The sequence below is a fragment of the Chrysoperla carnea genome, chromosome 5 (genome assembly GCF_905475395.1).
Source record: "Chrysoperla carnea chromosome 5, inChrCarn1.1, whole genome shotgun sequence".
NCBI classification, from domain to species: Eukaryota; Metazoa; Arthropoda; class Insecta; order Neuroptera; family Chrysopidae; genus Chrysoperla; species Chrysoperla carnea.
Window position 1 is genome coordinate 8,325,357 of NC_058341.1, and position 17,800 is coordinate 8,343,156.

At 30.1% G+C, this 17,800-nt stretch overlaps 2 protein-coding genes across 2 annotated transcripts; both read right to left on the reverse strand.

Annotated features, from left to right (window-relative positions):
• Positions 1–765: 765 nt before the first annotated feature.
• On the reverse strand, positions 766–3,894 carry LOC123300425 (gustatory receptor for sugar taste 43a-like). Its single transcript, XM_044882998.1, has 9 exons — positions 3,717–3,894; positions 3,468–3,658; positions 3,039–3,264; positions 2,333–2,470; positions 2,155–2,267; positions 1,695–1,865; positions 1,234–1,305; positions 1,076–1,165; positions 766–872 (listed from the first exon to the last, which is right to left on the reverse strand). Exons 1-9 carry the CDS (start codon positions 3,892–3,894, stop codon positions 804–806), a joined length of 1,248 nt encoding a protein of 415 aa, XP_044738933.1. The 3' UTR covers positions 766–803.
• A 4,799-nt stretch (positions 3,895–8,693) lies between these two features.
• LOC123300427 lies at positions 8,694–17,222 on the reverse strand. The gene is made up of 21 exons (XM_044883000.1): positions 16,947–17,222; positions 16,196–16,305; positions 16,029–16,119; positions 15,275–15,457; positions 15,129–15,198; positions 13,785–14,082; positions 13,645–13,713; positions 13,409–13,580; positions 13,069–13,248; positions 12,845–12,998; positions 12,599–12,603; positions 11,345–11,536; positions 10,736–10,845; positions 10,576–10,666; positions 10,278–10,460; positions 10,128–10,197; positions 9,563–9,860; positions 9,423–9,491; positions 9,189–9,360; positions 8,944–9,123; positions 8,694–8,874 (listed from the first exon to the last, which is right to left on the reverse strand). The coding sequence occupies exons 1-21, from the start codon at positions 17,119–17,121 to the stop codon at positions 8,714–8,716; spliced, it is 3,033 nt and encodes a 1,010-aa protein (XP_044738935.1). The 5' UTR covers positions 17,122–17,222; the 3' UTR covers positions 8,694–8,713.
• Between the last annotated feature and the right edge of the window lie 578 nt (positions 17,223–17,800).

Here is a 17,800-nt window from a genome sequence, read left to right on the forward strand (position 1 = left end):
TATGGACTCTTTCTCAAAAGTTTCTCAAAATAAAACCTTTCTTAAAAACACATTTATGTCCTATTAATTAAAAAATAAAAATTAAGCTTGATTTAATTTAATTCTACGCAGTGTTATTTTACATTATTCAATGTTTCCAATACGCAAGTTCCTCGTTTCAAAATCTTTGCTGAGATAATACTGAACTAAAAGGTTCGATTTATACACTCTACTGCCGATTGATTAAACTAAGGTTTTCTCGCAGAAAATGCAATCTCAATAAAATTACAACCAGTTTAAACCTATTTTTTTCATTTCAATAAATTTACAAACAAAAAATCGGCAGTAAAGGATAATTCGAATCTTAACTATGACTTACATGAGTCGGTAGTACTGAAAAAATTTAAGTGTTGCCGAAAAGGGATGAAAGTGGGTGATTAAACGAAAAGGGTGAAAAGATATTTTTTTAATTGATCTAGTTTGGAAAAAACAGAAATATAGGTTTTAAAGAGGGTTGAATAATTGGTAATTTTTTCCGTTTAATATATGTTTAATCCGATTAATTTCAATCTTAATTCAATTGAATTTTTTTAATAAGTTTAATTTAAAGCCAAGGCGAGTTTGCAGCATTCTTTTTTGCAGCCACGAAAGTTTATTTCAAGATACTAAGAAGGAAATCATCCATTTTCGTCGGTTTGAAAAATATATGGTCAAGCCTCTTTCAGTTAAAATGTCCAACTCCTTGCAGTTCTAGAAAAATCGTAATTTTTCGACTTGTAAACGCTCCATAAATCCACAAAATGTATATTTAATAAATTATGTAATCACTCTTTATCAGCTCCTTGATTAAATTGAAATAATATCACCAAGTATGTTGTAACAGCTCCAGTGATCTGAAGAAGAAACATAATTTTCAATTATATTGCAATTTATGGTAAAAGCTAATTCTGTTCGGCTTTTGGTAGATACTAGTCGGTAGGAACATCGAATGTTCCTGACTTCTCAAACTATAATATTCGAGCAAGCTCGTTGTTGCTACTGGCAAGTATCTGGTAGAAACCGAAAACACTATAAATCAATTACACTTCATAGTTACCGCAGATATTAATCGTCGATCTAACGTACATAATCCACATGCTGTGAATTCAACCGTTCTATGAATTAATTGTAATGAAAATATTTCCAACTAGAAAAACATGAAATGATAATTTTAACAAAAATTCATTAGTTTGGGGTATATCGTTTTTTTATCACCTCTTTCCTAAGTTTTTCATCCAAATTTGCGCAACACAGTAAATTACACACTTGGACTTTGGTTATTTTTGACTAAAACAATGATAAAAATCACATGTTAGTAAAATACGATGCATAGAAGAAAAATTCGGATACTCGTTTTGTTCGAACTGGAAAAAAAAGTGATAAAGAAAGAGGAAAATTTTGTCAGTCAACAAAGAAAAGTCAGTTGAAAATGGACTAATAAAAAATATTGAAATTGGTAGGGCTGCCACTTATTCAGATTAGATTAGGAAACTCCAGAAACCGTGTAGTTTCTCCAGACTCCCGATACCAATATAAGTCCTCCAGAGTTCAGCAAATAAAGAGTTTTTTTATTATTTTTCGATGATATAATTATATTATTTTTAGTATTTCTCGACTTTCTGGTTGATCCCTCAACCTCCCGAAACTTTAAAGTGGCGTCCCTAAAAACTGATTACCTCATTTATAGCATCATTTGCTGGTTGTATAATAATAAAAATTCGTAGGGAATGTATTCCAATCCATAAAATTTGTATAATCGTAAACAAATGATCATTACGTCCCGTTATCTCTATTAACAAGAAATAAGGTGTTTCTATTAGATGTAATAAACAACTTATTAAAATAATCTAAAAACAAAATCATTGCTATTAATAAATTAATTAACCCTTTTTCCTCTGTTTATTAAAAAAAGATCCCCTAGATGGCAGGATATATTTGTGCCCCCCCCCCTAGTGTTGCCATCTAGTGGAACTTTTTTTAACCTTCAGAGGAAAAAGGCTTTCCAGCCTTCTATTCATTATACAAAAAGCTGTCTACATGGTTGCATAAACGTAGATGATTGACATAGTTACGATAATGATTTCATTGGTGTAATGACTAAAAAAGGGCTTAGGAACTCGTGAGAATTGTACTTACAAGAACACAAAATCCAAAACCTTCGTTTAATTGTATAACCGCTTCACATAAAGTACTATGCACTCGACATAATTGCAAAACATAATCTTTAGAATTCGTAATTAAATTATTTTCTGCAAAAAAAAACCTAATGTCATTAATTTTCCTAAAAAAATTGACCCTCCGAAATTAAACTGACCTTTGAAATTAAACAAATCATCATTTATTTTATTATTACGTGACAATAAATCGATAACACTACCCAAATGTCTTGGTTCCGTTGTCGACGATGTTGGTTTTACAGAAACTTTCCATGATTGTTTATTATTTTTATAATCTGATATTTTTACTTTTTCTATTTCATTTATTGCTAAATTTTCATTTAATCTGTAAACAAATGTGAATTTTGGAACATACCTTAAAAATACTTTTATGACATTCAAGGATTCAGAGAAAAAGAATAAAATATACTCCTACTGGCTTTGAAGAAGATAACTTTTGTATGGGAAAGTGTACAGCAAATTTCGCAGAATTATTCCCAAACATCTACAGGTAAGGTTCGAGCTCTTTTGAAAGATTTTCACAGTTTTTAGAAACTCAATCATTTGGGTAGATTTAGGGGATTCCGTTTCAATCACCATAGTGAAACACGATTACAAGTTTGTAATCTGTTCAGTACATTCTCGAATGCACAGGAAAGCAAGATTGGAATGAAAAAGAGCTAATGGCTTCTAATAGTATTGGTAGTGCTTAAAACTTTGCTCCGTTCAAAATCTTTGACTTTTTGAATCTCAAATAATAAAAAATACCCTTATATTTTCAAATTTGTATGCAAAAACGAAGTAAATAAGCGAAAAAAAATATGAAAGCTCACTTTTTAAACCGATATTCGATATGTTTCGCACCATGCGCATATTGTAATTCCAAAACCATAACCACATAATAACAACAATAAAATGGTAAATAATTTCGTACAACAAATTCACCTTCATTATTCATTTTAGCAAATCGCATCCATGCATATAAATCTATACCCAAAACGAATGTCACCAATAAAACTGTTCCACTCAAATAATAATAACTAAGATTACGAAATTGCTTTACTCGTATTGGTGGCAAAATACTATCAATCTAAAAGAAAAAAAAATCATCATCAAACAATTAGGAAAAAAGTTTAAGGACGTTCTTCGGGAAGGACCCAAAAAAGTCTCGTTTCTTTAGGAAAATCTTTAAATCGTGTAAAAGCATTCTCATTAATGCTCTTTCTTTATAAGCAAGTAAATTTTTGCATACCTCTTACGGTTAAGTTTTTTTACTTTAATTGATTTAATTACCTGAACTAAACTTTCATAGAATTTTCGGATATTCGGTAAACGAAACGGTGCTCCAAATATTCCAAGACAAGCTAAAAAAAATATCGATGCAATATCAGCAACTGTAACAATACGTGCTGTACGTTCCTTCATACGAATTGAATTATTACCAGCCCATAAATCATTTAATACGCCTAAAGTGCCCAAGACAACTGAAAAATAAAAAATCGATTAATGTTTAGCCAAAATTCTAAGCGCTTTTTTTGATACCTCCAAATGTTGCAACTGTAAAACTATAAATACAAAATATAGCTGATAAATTAAATGATATTTTTCGACCATCTTTTTTCTCAATTGAACATGGTGCTAAACCCAAAAAACGTGATATATAAAATATTGGTCCATCTGTGATCGCCATTTGTTCTGTTAAACTTGTGGGTGTTCTCATTTTATAAGTTTTCGCTTTTAATTTAGTATTAAACATCATTTTTCTTCTACGAGTAACTTGTCGTTTTCGTTTCATACACTGGAAATTAATGGAAAAATGTTTTTAGGACATAATAAAGATGAAAAAACAATATTTTATTTCAAGATAATAAAGCTTTTACAATGATTAAAGATTTTTCTTATCATATCATTTTAATCAAAATCAGGGGTTTTTCCTATTTTAATACATTTAAGAAAATTGTCAAGAATTGATTGAATGATAAAATTATTTTAAATTGAAAATAATTTGATTTTTATTTGTAGCAGATGAGCTGAGGAATCATTTCTTAATTTTTTTTATTTTACATAACAGTCTTCTAAAAATTTCCCTTCTTATTTTCTTGAGGCCATTAAAGGCCAGAAATCTGTACATAATTTATCGATGGCCTTAGAGAGGTGCATGTAATGCCACTGCATCGGACTTACTACACCGGAGAGGGACAAAAACGTAACTGATTCAAATTTTCAATTTAAAAGGAAATCTTTGACAACACTGAAAATTGCATCCTTAGGAGTATGATGTGCAATTTTTGAAAAACCAGCTTTTCTGACAGCTTTCTAATTACCTGATATCTTAGAAATGAATCTAGATGATGAACGAGGCTGATTTTCTCGAGTTTCGGGTGAAAATCACTTTAGAAAATGAGTTTTGAAGGAGTCTATATAATTATTGTTTTTTTCACAATTTTAAAATTTTTTAATATTTATTTTTATGATATTTATTAAATTTACAGACCTACAAAAAGTCCATCAACTTTTTTTAAACCAAAAACACTGAATAAAACTTCAAATAGACTTAAATTTTTTCGTTTAACGTAAATTAAACTTCTAGCAGAAGCAAGTTTAAGAAATTGTTATTTACATTTTTGAAAAAAAACTATATTTTTAATATTTTTCACTTAATTAACTATTTTCTTCAAAACAAACAAAAAAAAAAAACTATTTAAAATATAAATTACATATTTAATTACTAGTTAAAATAGACAAGTTAAACGATTCTGTTTTTGTTTATTTCATGTTAGAAAAGAAAATAAAAGTACTAAATTAAAATAACGAAAAACAAAATTGATTTGTTATTTGTAGTTTACAAGTTTATTCATTTAAGTTTATTTTTGTCCTTATAGAAAGCTACTACGAATTTCGAATAAGCTATTAAAACATATTCATAGAAAACAAATAACTTAATTCTATATAAATATATTTTTCGAATATATTCGTATATAAATATTATTGTCTTTAATATACCTACCTGTTCGAAAATAGTACAAGAGATTTAGATGATAATTACGAAACATCGAGGTAGTACACTAAACAAACCTAGAATTTTTTGATTCTTACCAAAAATTGTATTGCTGGGTGTATTGACTTGACGGTTTTTTGCATTGGCTTCAGAAAATTACCCTTAAAAAAAGTCTATATGGTTTAAAGCGGAATTTTTTAGTTTTAACCCACGCGCCATTGGGATGAAGGGAGTTTAAGTAAATCAGATAACTTTAAAGATTTTAAAATGGTGTGAAAGTGTTAAATTAGCTAGAATTATAAGATATTTTTTTATAATAAACTCTTCTTTGCACCTCCCCTTCCCTTTCAGAGTCTGAAAGACTCTCAAAATGAAATAAACCATTTCTTTGCAAGTTAAATAAACCATTAATTTTATGAAACGGTCGATGTTAAAGTTGACTTATTGACTTACTAAATTAATAAATAGGCAACTTGTATTACGTTAATGTTATACATGTATAATTGTTTTTCGATTATTTGACATATACGTGAAACAAGTTGCCTATATTCCAATTTTTTAAGTCGCCTTTAACATTTCAAAAAAAGCTGAATTTTATTTTTAATTTTCGAAAGATACCATTTCAATTGCACCCCCTTATGCCAATTTATCGCCTTTTCACGCCTTGACTACATTGTAATAGTAAAATAAACATGAAACATTAAGCGAAGACTTGTGTTAATGATTATGATAAAAAGGGATAAGTTGTTTTTATTATCGTGGTCAAGTGTAATAAAAACAGTGTCGTTTTTCATGAAAAATTCAACTTTCCATGAGCTATTACATTTATTTCTTTAAATACACTGAATGAGCTGGAAGAAAGTTTCGATCGTGGATAAGTTGGAGAACAGCACCGATTTTATCGAATCGAACTTTTTGTAGCGTATTTATAGGACTCCAAGGAACATTCATGCAACGTAATCTAGACATATAGTCCAATCATAGAGTTCATTGTAGTCCAAAATTTTTTCGAAATGTCTATTCTGGCCAAAAATTATTATCTAGTATGTGTTTTTGGTCGCTGAATACGAATCTGATGCCAGATTGCACGAATTCTGTCGCGTATCTTGAAAATCATGCCATTTTTTGGCACAAAATAACACACCCAATAGTACCTAGTAATATTGTCGTTGGAAATACTTAATTTTCCCCGGAGCGAGAAATTGTGGCATCCAAAATCTTTAATTGGAAGCGTACTTATCACTGCCTTAGAGTTAAACTATCAATATAGATGTCCGAGGTGTGGTTGAGAGGTGATGTTTTCTTCATTAGAAATAAATAATAAAATACGCCACTGATTGGCGACGCTATCGCGTAGTTAACGTGTGTGTTTACGTATATTTATGTTTTGTTATTTTGATAATAATATAAGTTAACCACTACAGAAACTATCAACAAATATATATAACATATGAGGGATCATTCATAAACAAGACAGAATGTCCCAATCAAAGTGTGAAAGGGGTAAAAAATTATTGTAAAGAGGGCTTCCATTTCGGGCTTCCAATCGATATCGGGGTTTCAACGGTAATACACGTTTTGAGAGTCCCTGATTCCAAAAAAGTGGTTTTTAAAAAATGTCGCGTCCGTTGGTATGTCGGTATGTTTGTTACCAAGCTGGAGCCTTCAATCTTCAACCGATTTTTCTCAAACTCGGTACATCGGTTCAGTTTGCTCATAATTCCAGACTATTTTTTCATTTGTTGCCTAAGCCTTTTTTTCAAGGGTACTTCCCTCTAGACCAAAATAGGATTTTTGGAGTTTTCTCAACAGCTCTATGGATTTCGATTAAACTGGGCACAAGGCTAGACCTTAAGATGTTCCTAGAATTGGTATAAGCCACATATGCGGGAAAATTCGAGAAAGCCCACACCCTAGGGAAAACCTTTTAAAATACAGGAAAATGGGATTTTCTAGAGAGAGGTTGAGGGGACAGCGGTGAAACTTCGTATCAGGGTTTATATCGACAAGGTCCTAGGTTTGATATAACTCCCCTCTGGGACCCCTCCCCCTGGAGCCGTGGAGCTGGTGAGGATGAAATCGTCAAAAGTGGTCAAATCAACCCTACCCAAAATTGATCAAATATTATTTATACTGCCTTTTTAAGTAACTTTTGTAACTTGATAATCTTTGCTTTACTTCACCCTTACCAAACTACATCCTTCTAAATGTTATATTAAAACCAATAAACACCTAGGCCTGTTCCTCATTACTTGTTTTTAAATAATTCTTACAATTGGCTGCTTTCAATAAAAATATTACAAGAATAATATATCAATTTTATGATATAATAAACTCTTGTCCGATGTTTCGTGCTGTCATCCGATAAGTGCTTTGAAGTTTGTTTTCTTTTGAACATTTTATATTCCAGATATTTGTGCTTTGAACACCTTGTTGGATTAAAAAAACAATACATGTAGGTATTTTGTTTTTTGTAATTAAAATTGTTTTTACAATGGTTATTAATCAATATGGTAAATGGAGACGTATTTAAACACCGTTCATAAAACTATTATTTTTATACAAAAAGTATAAATAATTAGAAATTATCAATAACATATTTGTAATTTATAATATTCTAAATAAAACTGTCTTTAATAAATTATGACTCAGTTTTACATTGATTCACCCTTAACTTGCACTGTGTGGAAAAGGTACACCTCTTAGCGTAGAATAGTAGGTTAGGTTAGGTAAGAGTGGCTGTCCTGGAGTGGGACACACTTAGACCACAGGGTCCGTTGTGATACCGTAAAAGGGTTGGCCCATCCCCGGTCACTACTCCATAACCATTTGGAGCTGTTTAAGAACAGCAGGAGAGCTTTAACGTCAACTGACTTTAGGTCGGGGAGGTCGCATCAAAGAGAGACTGGCTCAAGTAAGTCCATCTCCTCATGACAAGAGTTGGACAGTGGCAGAGAAGATGAGATATCGTCTCCTTCTCGTCAGCACTGTGACAGCTCCTGCAGTAGTCGTAATACACTGCAAGGCCGGCAAGGCCCTTGGAAGTGATATAAGAACTTCGGAACGCCTACTCAGACCATATCGTAGAATAGTACCTATTTATGAAAATTCCCGTAGGTCAATCTTTCTCAATAAATCATTATTGATAAAACTATGCAAGATGGAGCAATTTTGCACTGAATACTTTTTTAAATATCCTATTTTTTTAATTAAGGATATATTTTGAATTAAATGCCATCCAAAATTCATTTCTCTTAACACCAATTTCTTACAGAAATTGACATTCCTTTTATTAAGAAAAAGTCTTTCCATCACCCGAAAGCAAGTTTGAATTAAAAAAAAATTACAAAGTCTTTAATGGGATACAAGAGCAATCTTCATATACCTACCCACATAAAACTTTTTCCTCGCTGTCGACAAACTGTTGAGTGACACTTGACACCACGAAAAAGATATGAACATATAGCACCCTCCCGATGTAGATTGAATTGGGAGAAGAAAACGACTAAAGTGTGGTTTAAATATTTATTTATTTTTAAAACTAAATTCGTCTACGAAACTTAACTTTCACTGGTTTTTTCGTACGTAAAACTAAATCAACAATCATTATAATTGTGTCAGGTGTATCGACTGGTTCCAAAATAAACTCTCGAATTATTTTCGATGTAAATGATTTCATTTCTAACATTGCAAAACGTTGTCCTGTAAGAAAATATACAATCAAAAATTACTTCAACCTGTTTAAGAAAATATACAAGTTATATAATTTACCAATACAATTTCTGGAACCAGCACTAAATGGAATAAATGCAAATGGATGACGATTCTTACAATTTTCTGGTAAAAATCGATCTGGATCAAACTTATTTGGATTTGGCCAAAATTTTGGATTTCGATGTAAATCATAAATCATTATATTTGCAAATATGCCAGATGGCATTACCAATTTATCTGTAATAGTCAGAATGTCAGAAAATCGTTTGTATTAACAGAAAGAAATTGTTATCTTTACTTACTTTTGAGCACAATATCTTCATCTAAAGTACGTCCAATAATTGGAACTGGTGGATATAATCGTAAAGATTCTTTTATACAACGCTCCAAATATTCCATATTTTGTAAATCATCATAAGTGGCTTTACGCTTTGAATCGTTAAAAATCTTTAATTGTTCTTCATAAATTCGATTCTAGACGTAAAAGAAAAATAGAAATGGTTTCAAATAACCTTCACAAATGTGTATTTAATTACCTGTATTTCTGGATGGTTTGCTAACAACATTAACAAAAATGTCAACCCTGCGGAAGTGGTATCATGTCCCTAAAAACAATCAATAACATTACTGGAACTGTCAAAGATTTTATCCATAAAATATGTACGGAAAATATTACCTCAAACATGAATGTATCAACTTCTTCTCGTATCCCTTCATAATCAATACCACCACCTCGTTTCATTTCCCCAATTAATAAATCCATCATTGGTAAAATTTGTTTGCCAGAAGCTGAATATAAAGGCTGTTTACCTTCTAAACTCCAATTTAATAAGCGTCCCTCAATGACGCTCAACGTAAATTTATGCATTGCTTTTATTAATCTATCTTGATTTCGTTTTATTTCGGATAAATTGTAAATAAAATCTGCAGTTAACCAAGGTCGCATAAGACGACTAAAAAATACTGAACCAAAACTAAAAAATTAAGCAATACAAATTGTTTAATTCTGATTTCCTGAAAAGTGGTCCTTTTCCGCAATATCCCAAAATGAAGAGAGTATGGATAATTGCCATTCCTATTCCTACTGTTAATTAAATTCTCTCCTCATTTCCTAACACTTGAATTAATTATTTTATACTCAAAGGAGGGTCAAAAATTATAAATCCTGTGAGATTTTTTCTCCAGCGACCCCTTCCACTTCCCTCTGGATACCTTGCTGGACAGTCATTGCGAATACTTACTTGTGTAAAGCATCCTTATACTGCTTAATATCTGGATCTTCCATATTTACCGAAATTCCCATTGTAGTTTCTGAAATGCAAAATTATCGATTCGAGCAAATAAAATAAAGAGAAATTTTCTAGAGCTTTAACTAAAAGCTAATGGCTTACCACATAAAGAATGCATAGTATGGTCAACTGCAATTTCATTTGCATCCAAATCCTTATTGCAATTATTTTTAATATAATTCGCTGATTTTTCACTATTGTCTTCAAAAACGTTCACAAATTCATTTAAAATGTTAAAATGAAAAGCTGATGTTAAAATTTTCCTACGAACTTTCCACTTACTACCTATTCGAAAAATAATACAAAGTAAGAATTGAAAAAAATAATTTTGTTTTGATTGGGTCCATACTTGACAAAAATTTATTTGAAATGTAAAATAAAAAGAAAAATTGGACCTTACCAGAACTAAGTAATAAACCATTTCCAAGCCAATCATGCATATACTGATAGCCTTCACTTTTTGCTAAATTCCTTGTACTTAAAAGTAGAATCTACGAAACACATTAAAACAAATTCATTAACCAATTGCTCATATTGAATCATCTGAAATTCATATTTACTTCACTATCATCCGGTTCCAGTAAGAAAATACCACACCGATTTCCACCCCACAATCTATACATTTCTGGATATGTTTTAGCCATTTTGCGAAATTCATTCCATATATGGTCTAAAAATAAATATTTTTTTAAAAAATTCAGTATATTAAGATAAAATCTAATGTTTTTGAACAGGATTGGAACATTTCTACCCCGATAATTGTCATTCAAGTTCGAAATATAACGATTAAAACGTTTTTTTCGTAAATCTGAACGCCATTTATGCCATTATATTAATTATTACTAGTACAATGAAACTAGTAATTTACTTTATTTTTATTTATAGGCAATTTTATTACAGATATGATATTCAAGTTACGTAATGAACAAAGTTAAAATTATTTTTCTAGCCTGCTTTTTTTTCCTCAGCGGTAAATTTTTAGACCGTGAGTCTCTGTTATGTCAGTAGTCAGCAGGGGAAAGCTTGAAAATGAGAGGGAAATCGTGGAATTTGATAAAGGAATAAGAAAGATATCGAATAGACCGGAAAAAACTGGCAACTCCAAAATGGATACAATAATGTCTATAAAATATAATGAGAAAAAAATTGTCTGTACAAAATTTGTTTACCTAATGGTCCAAGCAGGGGTATCGTACATCCTAAAACGGGAATACACGGTGGTCCAGGGAAATGTTTAACATGTTTAATTATACGAAGGTTCCAATGCAAACGATGTGACCACAAATATTTTATAATAAATAATATTAAAATTATAACAAAAAAGATTGTCACATTTGATGCCATAACTGCTTTGATTGATACTGAAAAATTATTTTAATCTCTGCTTATTATTAAGTAAACATTTCAGTATATAAATAAATGTATTGTTCAGATACGAAGTGGAAAACTGGTTGAAAACAATAATAATCCTTTTTTTCCATGAAATATCAAGGTATACTAAGTTTAGTCCCAAGTTTTAACGCTTGATCCTGTGAACTTTTAATGTAGGTGTTCATGCAACCGCCTTATTAGTTCATTTTCGGTTGTCTGCCCATCTATTTGTCCGTCTGCCTGTCTGTCCATCTGTCTGTCAACCCAGGACATAAAATCTAATGGGTAAATTCTACGTATTCTACGGGTAAATTGTAAGTATTATTATGGATGTGAACCAAACTAATGAAAAAATATTCTAAGCAACTTATATCTCATAGTTTTTTTCGATATCTTTAACCATCTCTGAAGTTAGACAAAATATTAAGAATCAACCCTATTTCTCAATTTATAGTTGGGTGAGTTTAAGGCTCTGATTTCGGTTAAGTATCTTAAAAAATGTGTATATATATATACAAAATTTCAAATCGGTATTACTATTAATAACGAAAATATGAGGATGTCTTCATCTTAAATGCAACATACTGTATATGACATATCTCTATATTTTTTGAGGATTCAATGAGGATATCAAACAGAGAATTCTCAAGATAATCATATTAATATAATTGATAATTTGTTGATTGTTAGTTAAAAATTATTATTATTAAATATAAAAATATAATTTCTGATAAGCTTATAATTTATTATATTGTATGATGAACTTAAACTTAAAAAAGAAACTTAAGTTCACTGGCTTATTTACAAAAAGCATATCATGTTCCAACACGTGTCAGAACACAAGCTCGAAAGATTTACTCAACATCTTTACTAATCTTTAAAAATTAGAACTTAAATAATAGAGATTATTAAAATTATCGGAATATGCTAGAAAAGTTTTTATGAAGGGGGTCTAATAATCGAGTAACGATCAGACAACTCATTTATCGGGCTTTGTAAGCTAGAAAAATCAGGTAAAAAATAAATGAATTAATACTGAAACAATCAATTACAATTCCTGAAATGAGATATGGAAAATTTTTGCTTAATTTTATTACGTGCACGGCAATTGTTTTAATAATTTCTACTGATTGATTTCGCCTACGAAAATCGGCGAATTTTTCTATGTTCAAAAAGTCAAAAACGATTTAAAAAATAAATCTTTGTCTAGGATTTTAAAGGAGTTGAGGTAATTGATTTAATAAAAAAATTAAACTTGGATTAAACTAAAAAAATTTATTTAAAAATAACATTAAAACCGTCTACGAAATTTAACTTTAATCGGATATTTCGTACGTAATACTAAATCAGCCTGCATTATAATTGTATCAGGTGTATCAACTGGCTCCAAAATAAACTCTCTAATCAATTTCGATGTAAATGATTTAATTTCTAACATTGCAAAACGTTGTCCTGCAAGAAAAAATTTAATAGACGGTAAAATTATTTCAATTGAGTTTAGAAAAAAGAACACATAAATTACCTATACAGTTTCTGGAACCAGCGCTGAATGGAACATATGCAAATGGATGGCGATTCACACAATTATCGGGTAAAAATCGGTCTGGATCAAATTTATGCGGATCTGGCCAATATTTTGGATTACGATGTAAGTCGTAGATCATCATATTTACAAAAATTCCAGATGGCATAACATATCCGCCTAAAAAAATTAGGTGAATTTTCGATTACCAATTATACATTTTTTCTGTACGTGTTTCGATTAGTTTGAAATTTTTTAGATTTATATGAACGAGAGTAAAATCACTTATATTTACCACCGAAGTATCCAAATTCATGATTAACCCGTCAAGAAAACTTACTTTTGAGTACAATATCTTCATCTAAAGTACGTCCAATTATTGGAACTGGTGGATATAATCGTAAAGATTCTTTTACACAACGTTCCAAGTATTCCATATTTTGTAAATCATCATAAGTGGCTTTACGCTTTGAATCGTTAAAAATCGTTAATTGTTCTTCATAAATTCGATTCTGGACGTAAAAAAAAAAATGGTTAATGGTTTTAAATAATCTCCATAAATATGTTTTAAACTACCTGTATTTCTGGATGATTTGCTAATAACATTAACAAAAAAGTTAATCCTGTGGAAGTGGTATCATGTCCCTAAATAAAATTGAATTAGCGAATCAAATTTTTCTTGACTTTATACATCAAATATGTTCGGAAAATATTACCTCAAACATGAATGTATCAACTTCTTCTCGTATCCCTTCATAATCAATATCACCCCCTCGTTTCATTTCCCCAATTAATAAATCCATCATTGGTAATATTTGTTTACCAGACGCTGAATATAAAGGTTGTTTACCTTCTAAACTCCAATTTTGTAAGCGCTCCTCAATTACGTTCAACGTAAATTTATGCATTGCTTTTATTAATCTATCCTGATTTCGTTTTATTTCGGATAAGTTGAAAAATATATCGGGATATAACCAAGGTCGGGTTATACGATTATAAAAAGTTGTGCCAAAGCTATAAAGTAACAGATAATAGTTTAGCTAAAAGGTTTTTTTTAATGTTAAGAAAGTAGGTCAAATAAATCTATTAAAAAATAGCCCACTATATGAGTGGTCTAAACGTTTCATAGACTACACGGTAAGAAATTTTTTGTATGGATATCACTTTTTGTGGATTTAACCATTGAGGGAATAGTAACATTAGCAATAGTTATAGCGGACGAGTCAATGTAGTATGGACAGCAAGTCCATACTGATTAGCGATATCCACGATACTTCTGGTGGATAGCCCTATTCAATACTATAATATGACTTATGCTAACATAGATACTATAAGTATCTGTCTCTATACCATACCAGCATTGTAGTAAACGCCATACATTTCTTACCGTGTACTGCAGTTTTTTGTAGATTTAAGCCTACTTATGACAGATATATTTGATATACTAATATGTGGTTAAAATTTCAGCTTAGGTATCCGTGCAAATTTTTAAGAAAAAAGTCATTAAAAATCGATATAAAATACATTGGCTCTTATGGAGGAATCTCAAAAAACGACATATTTTGGAAGTTTTTGATAATTTTCATTTGGAATGAATGAAAACAAATTCAAAAAAAACTTTTTAATAGAAAGTAAACATATTAGCAATGAATTAGAAAAGAAAAAAACTAAGTGTCACCGTCCATATAAGGGATGTAAGAGCAGGGTAGATTAAGGGTTAAAATTATTTTTATCTTATTTTCAACTTTGATGATAAATTTTTATTATTACTTGACGATATAAGACGAAAAGTAAGAATAAAATTTTTCGATATGTGTCTTGGTTTTCGAAATATCGAAAGCTAAATAATTAAACAAAATTTTCAATTTTCGATATTTTGAAAATTAAGCCAGATATCGAAAAATTTTATTCTTACTTTTCGTCTTATATCGTCAAGTAATAATATAAATTTATCATCAAAATTGAAAATATCTATTTTTAAATTTGTGCCCCCACTACCATGCTCATACATCCTTAACGTGATTTTCCCAATAGGTACATAGGAGTTATTTCATACTTACTTATGTAAGGCATACTTATATTGCTTAATATCAGGATTTTCCATATCGATGGAAATACCCATTGTAGTTTCTAAGAAATGACAAGAGAATTTCTTGGATGAAAGTTTGATAATCGAATTTCAACTAAAAAAACTTTAATCTCTTACCACATAACGAATACAAACTGTGTTCAACTGCAAGATCGTTTGCATTCAAATCCTTGGCGCAATTATTTTTAATAAAATTTGTTGATTTTTCACTATTACTCTCGAAGACATTCACAAATTGATTTAGTATATTAAAGTGAAACGCTGGCGTTAATATCTTCCTACGCGATTTCCATTTACTACCTATTCAAAAATAAAAATTCTTTTGCATCCAAAAATCAAAAATTTTATATCTTAAGGCATAAAATATCATCTATACACTTTTCCTCAAAGACCAAGGACCAATAACTTTCTTTCCCAAATCATCCAAAAAAAGCATATATTGTCCAAATAATAAGCAGGACGTATTGTGTGGTTTTTCTTTTTCTAGAATTTATTTGTAACCCATCATGAGAGTCGAAAAGTGATTAACCTCGGAATTTAACAGAATAAGCTGAATTTTTGTACAAACCTTTATTTTGATAGTACAAACGTTGCCTCAAAAGTCACATATGGTCACATATGCGCGTGTTTTGACTTTCTAGATCAGAGATCGTGAAAATCAGTTTTTTGAGAATAGGTCGTTTTTTTTTTTAGAATATCACGAGACCATATGTGACTTTTGAGACAATGTTTTATTACTATCAAAATTAAGGTTTTTACAAAAAGTCAGCTTATTTCGTTAGATTTCAAGATAAAACCTAGATAATTGGAGTATTGGGACATTTTGACCCTCAATCATAAATGTATACTTAGAGGATACAATTGTGCTTACCACCACTTATCAATAATCCATCACCAAGCCAATCTCGAATAGATTCATAAGCATCATTTTTCGCCAAACTTTTTGTACTCAAAAGAACCATCTATGAAAAAGTTGATTAAATTAAATCATTTAAAAATTATTTGATTAATATATAGTTTTATAAATTTTATATTTACTTCAATATCATCCGCATTCAATAAAAATATTCCACAACGATTTCCACCCCACATTTTGTAAATGTCTGGAAATCTTTTGGCGGTTCTTCGTAATTCATCCCATAAATGTTCTAAAAAGTTGAATATTTATTAATTTGAGTATAAGTTAGAATTATTCTGATATACTTGAGTTCCCTAAGCTAATCTTTTGAGGATAAATTCTATTTTTTCGCAACGTTCCTTGCAAACTTGCATGAAAAAATCACGTGGAAAAGACAAAAAGGTGTTTACACAACTTCCCAAATCGCTTAAAATCAAATTAAATTTCATAGAAAAATGAACTTTTTTTACTCCTTTTCTTTTAACTCGTAGTGTCTGCATGTCTGATTTTAAAACCTTTTCACGTGATCCAATCGAGCTGAAACTTTTTAAGCAGGCTCGAGGCGACGATCAAAAAAAAAAAATTTTAATGAAAGGAAAATGATAAAAATTTGGTTTTTCTGGGTTAGTTTTTTAATCACCTAAAGACAAATTTAGACTTTTTTTAAATCACGTAAAGTGTCATAAATGTCATGAAAAACGATAGCGTAAATGAAAGATAGGGGAAGGTATGCAGCTATGGCTGACTTTCTTATTCAATTTTAGGTTCTTTAAGGAAAATGCTCATTGATTCAAACAAAAAACAATCACTACGTTTTGAAAACAATCACGATTACTCTAAAAAAATATTAATACACATATTTTGGAAAAACAGTTAGAAAAAAAATTTTACCTAAAGTTCCAATAAACGGTAACGAACATCCCAATAATGGAATATTATATGGTCCAGGTATATGTTTAACACACTGATAAATACGATAATCCCAATGTAATCGATTTGCCCAAAAATATTTTATTAAACATATGATTACAATTATAACGAATAAAATTGTAACGTTAGATACCATTATTATAGTTTAATATTTATCACAGAATTTCGATGTTTAATTTTGTAATTTTTGTAAAATTTACATTATACTGAATGTGGTCAAATTTGTAATCTAATTGAAGTGAGATACGTTTTCGTTCAAATAATGTATCAATATAGTAAGAATTGATTGAAAATGCTGTGCTTTTATGAACTGTAACAGATTTGTACTTAGACTATAGAGAAATATTTGTATAATCTGTTGATTAAAACTATAAATTAAAGATTAATTTGATAACAAAATTATATAAATAACAACAAAATGTAATTCTTTTAATGTACTTTCTGAGATAAGATTAAAATTCCAGCAAAATCAAGTATTTTGAAGAGAGGTATGCAAATCGTTCGTGTGTATGACTCCTTGTATGAACTCGCGATAAGAATATCGTCGAAATAAATGAATATCGAATCAGTATTTTTGAAAAGTTCCGCCATAAATCGAGAAAAAGTTCACCCTGTATTTCTCCCCCCGAAATGGCAGTTTTCGCAATGTCATTTTCTTCCATGCGAATTTGATAATAAGCTTTTCGTAAATCGATTTTACTGAAAAACCTTTTATCATGTAATTTATTATTGAAATCATTGAGAATTGGAAATATGTCAGGTATGCTCGAAAAGAACCGTCAAGAATTCTTTTCATAAGCTAAAGGTGAAGACCA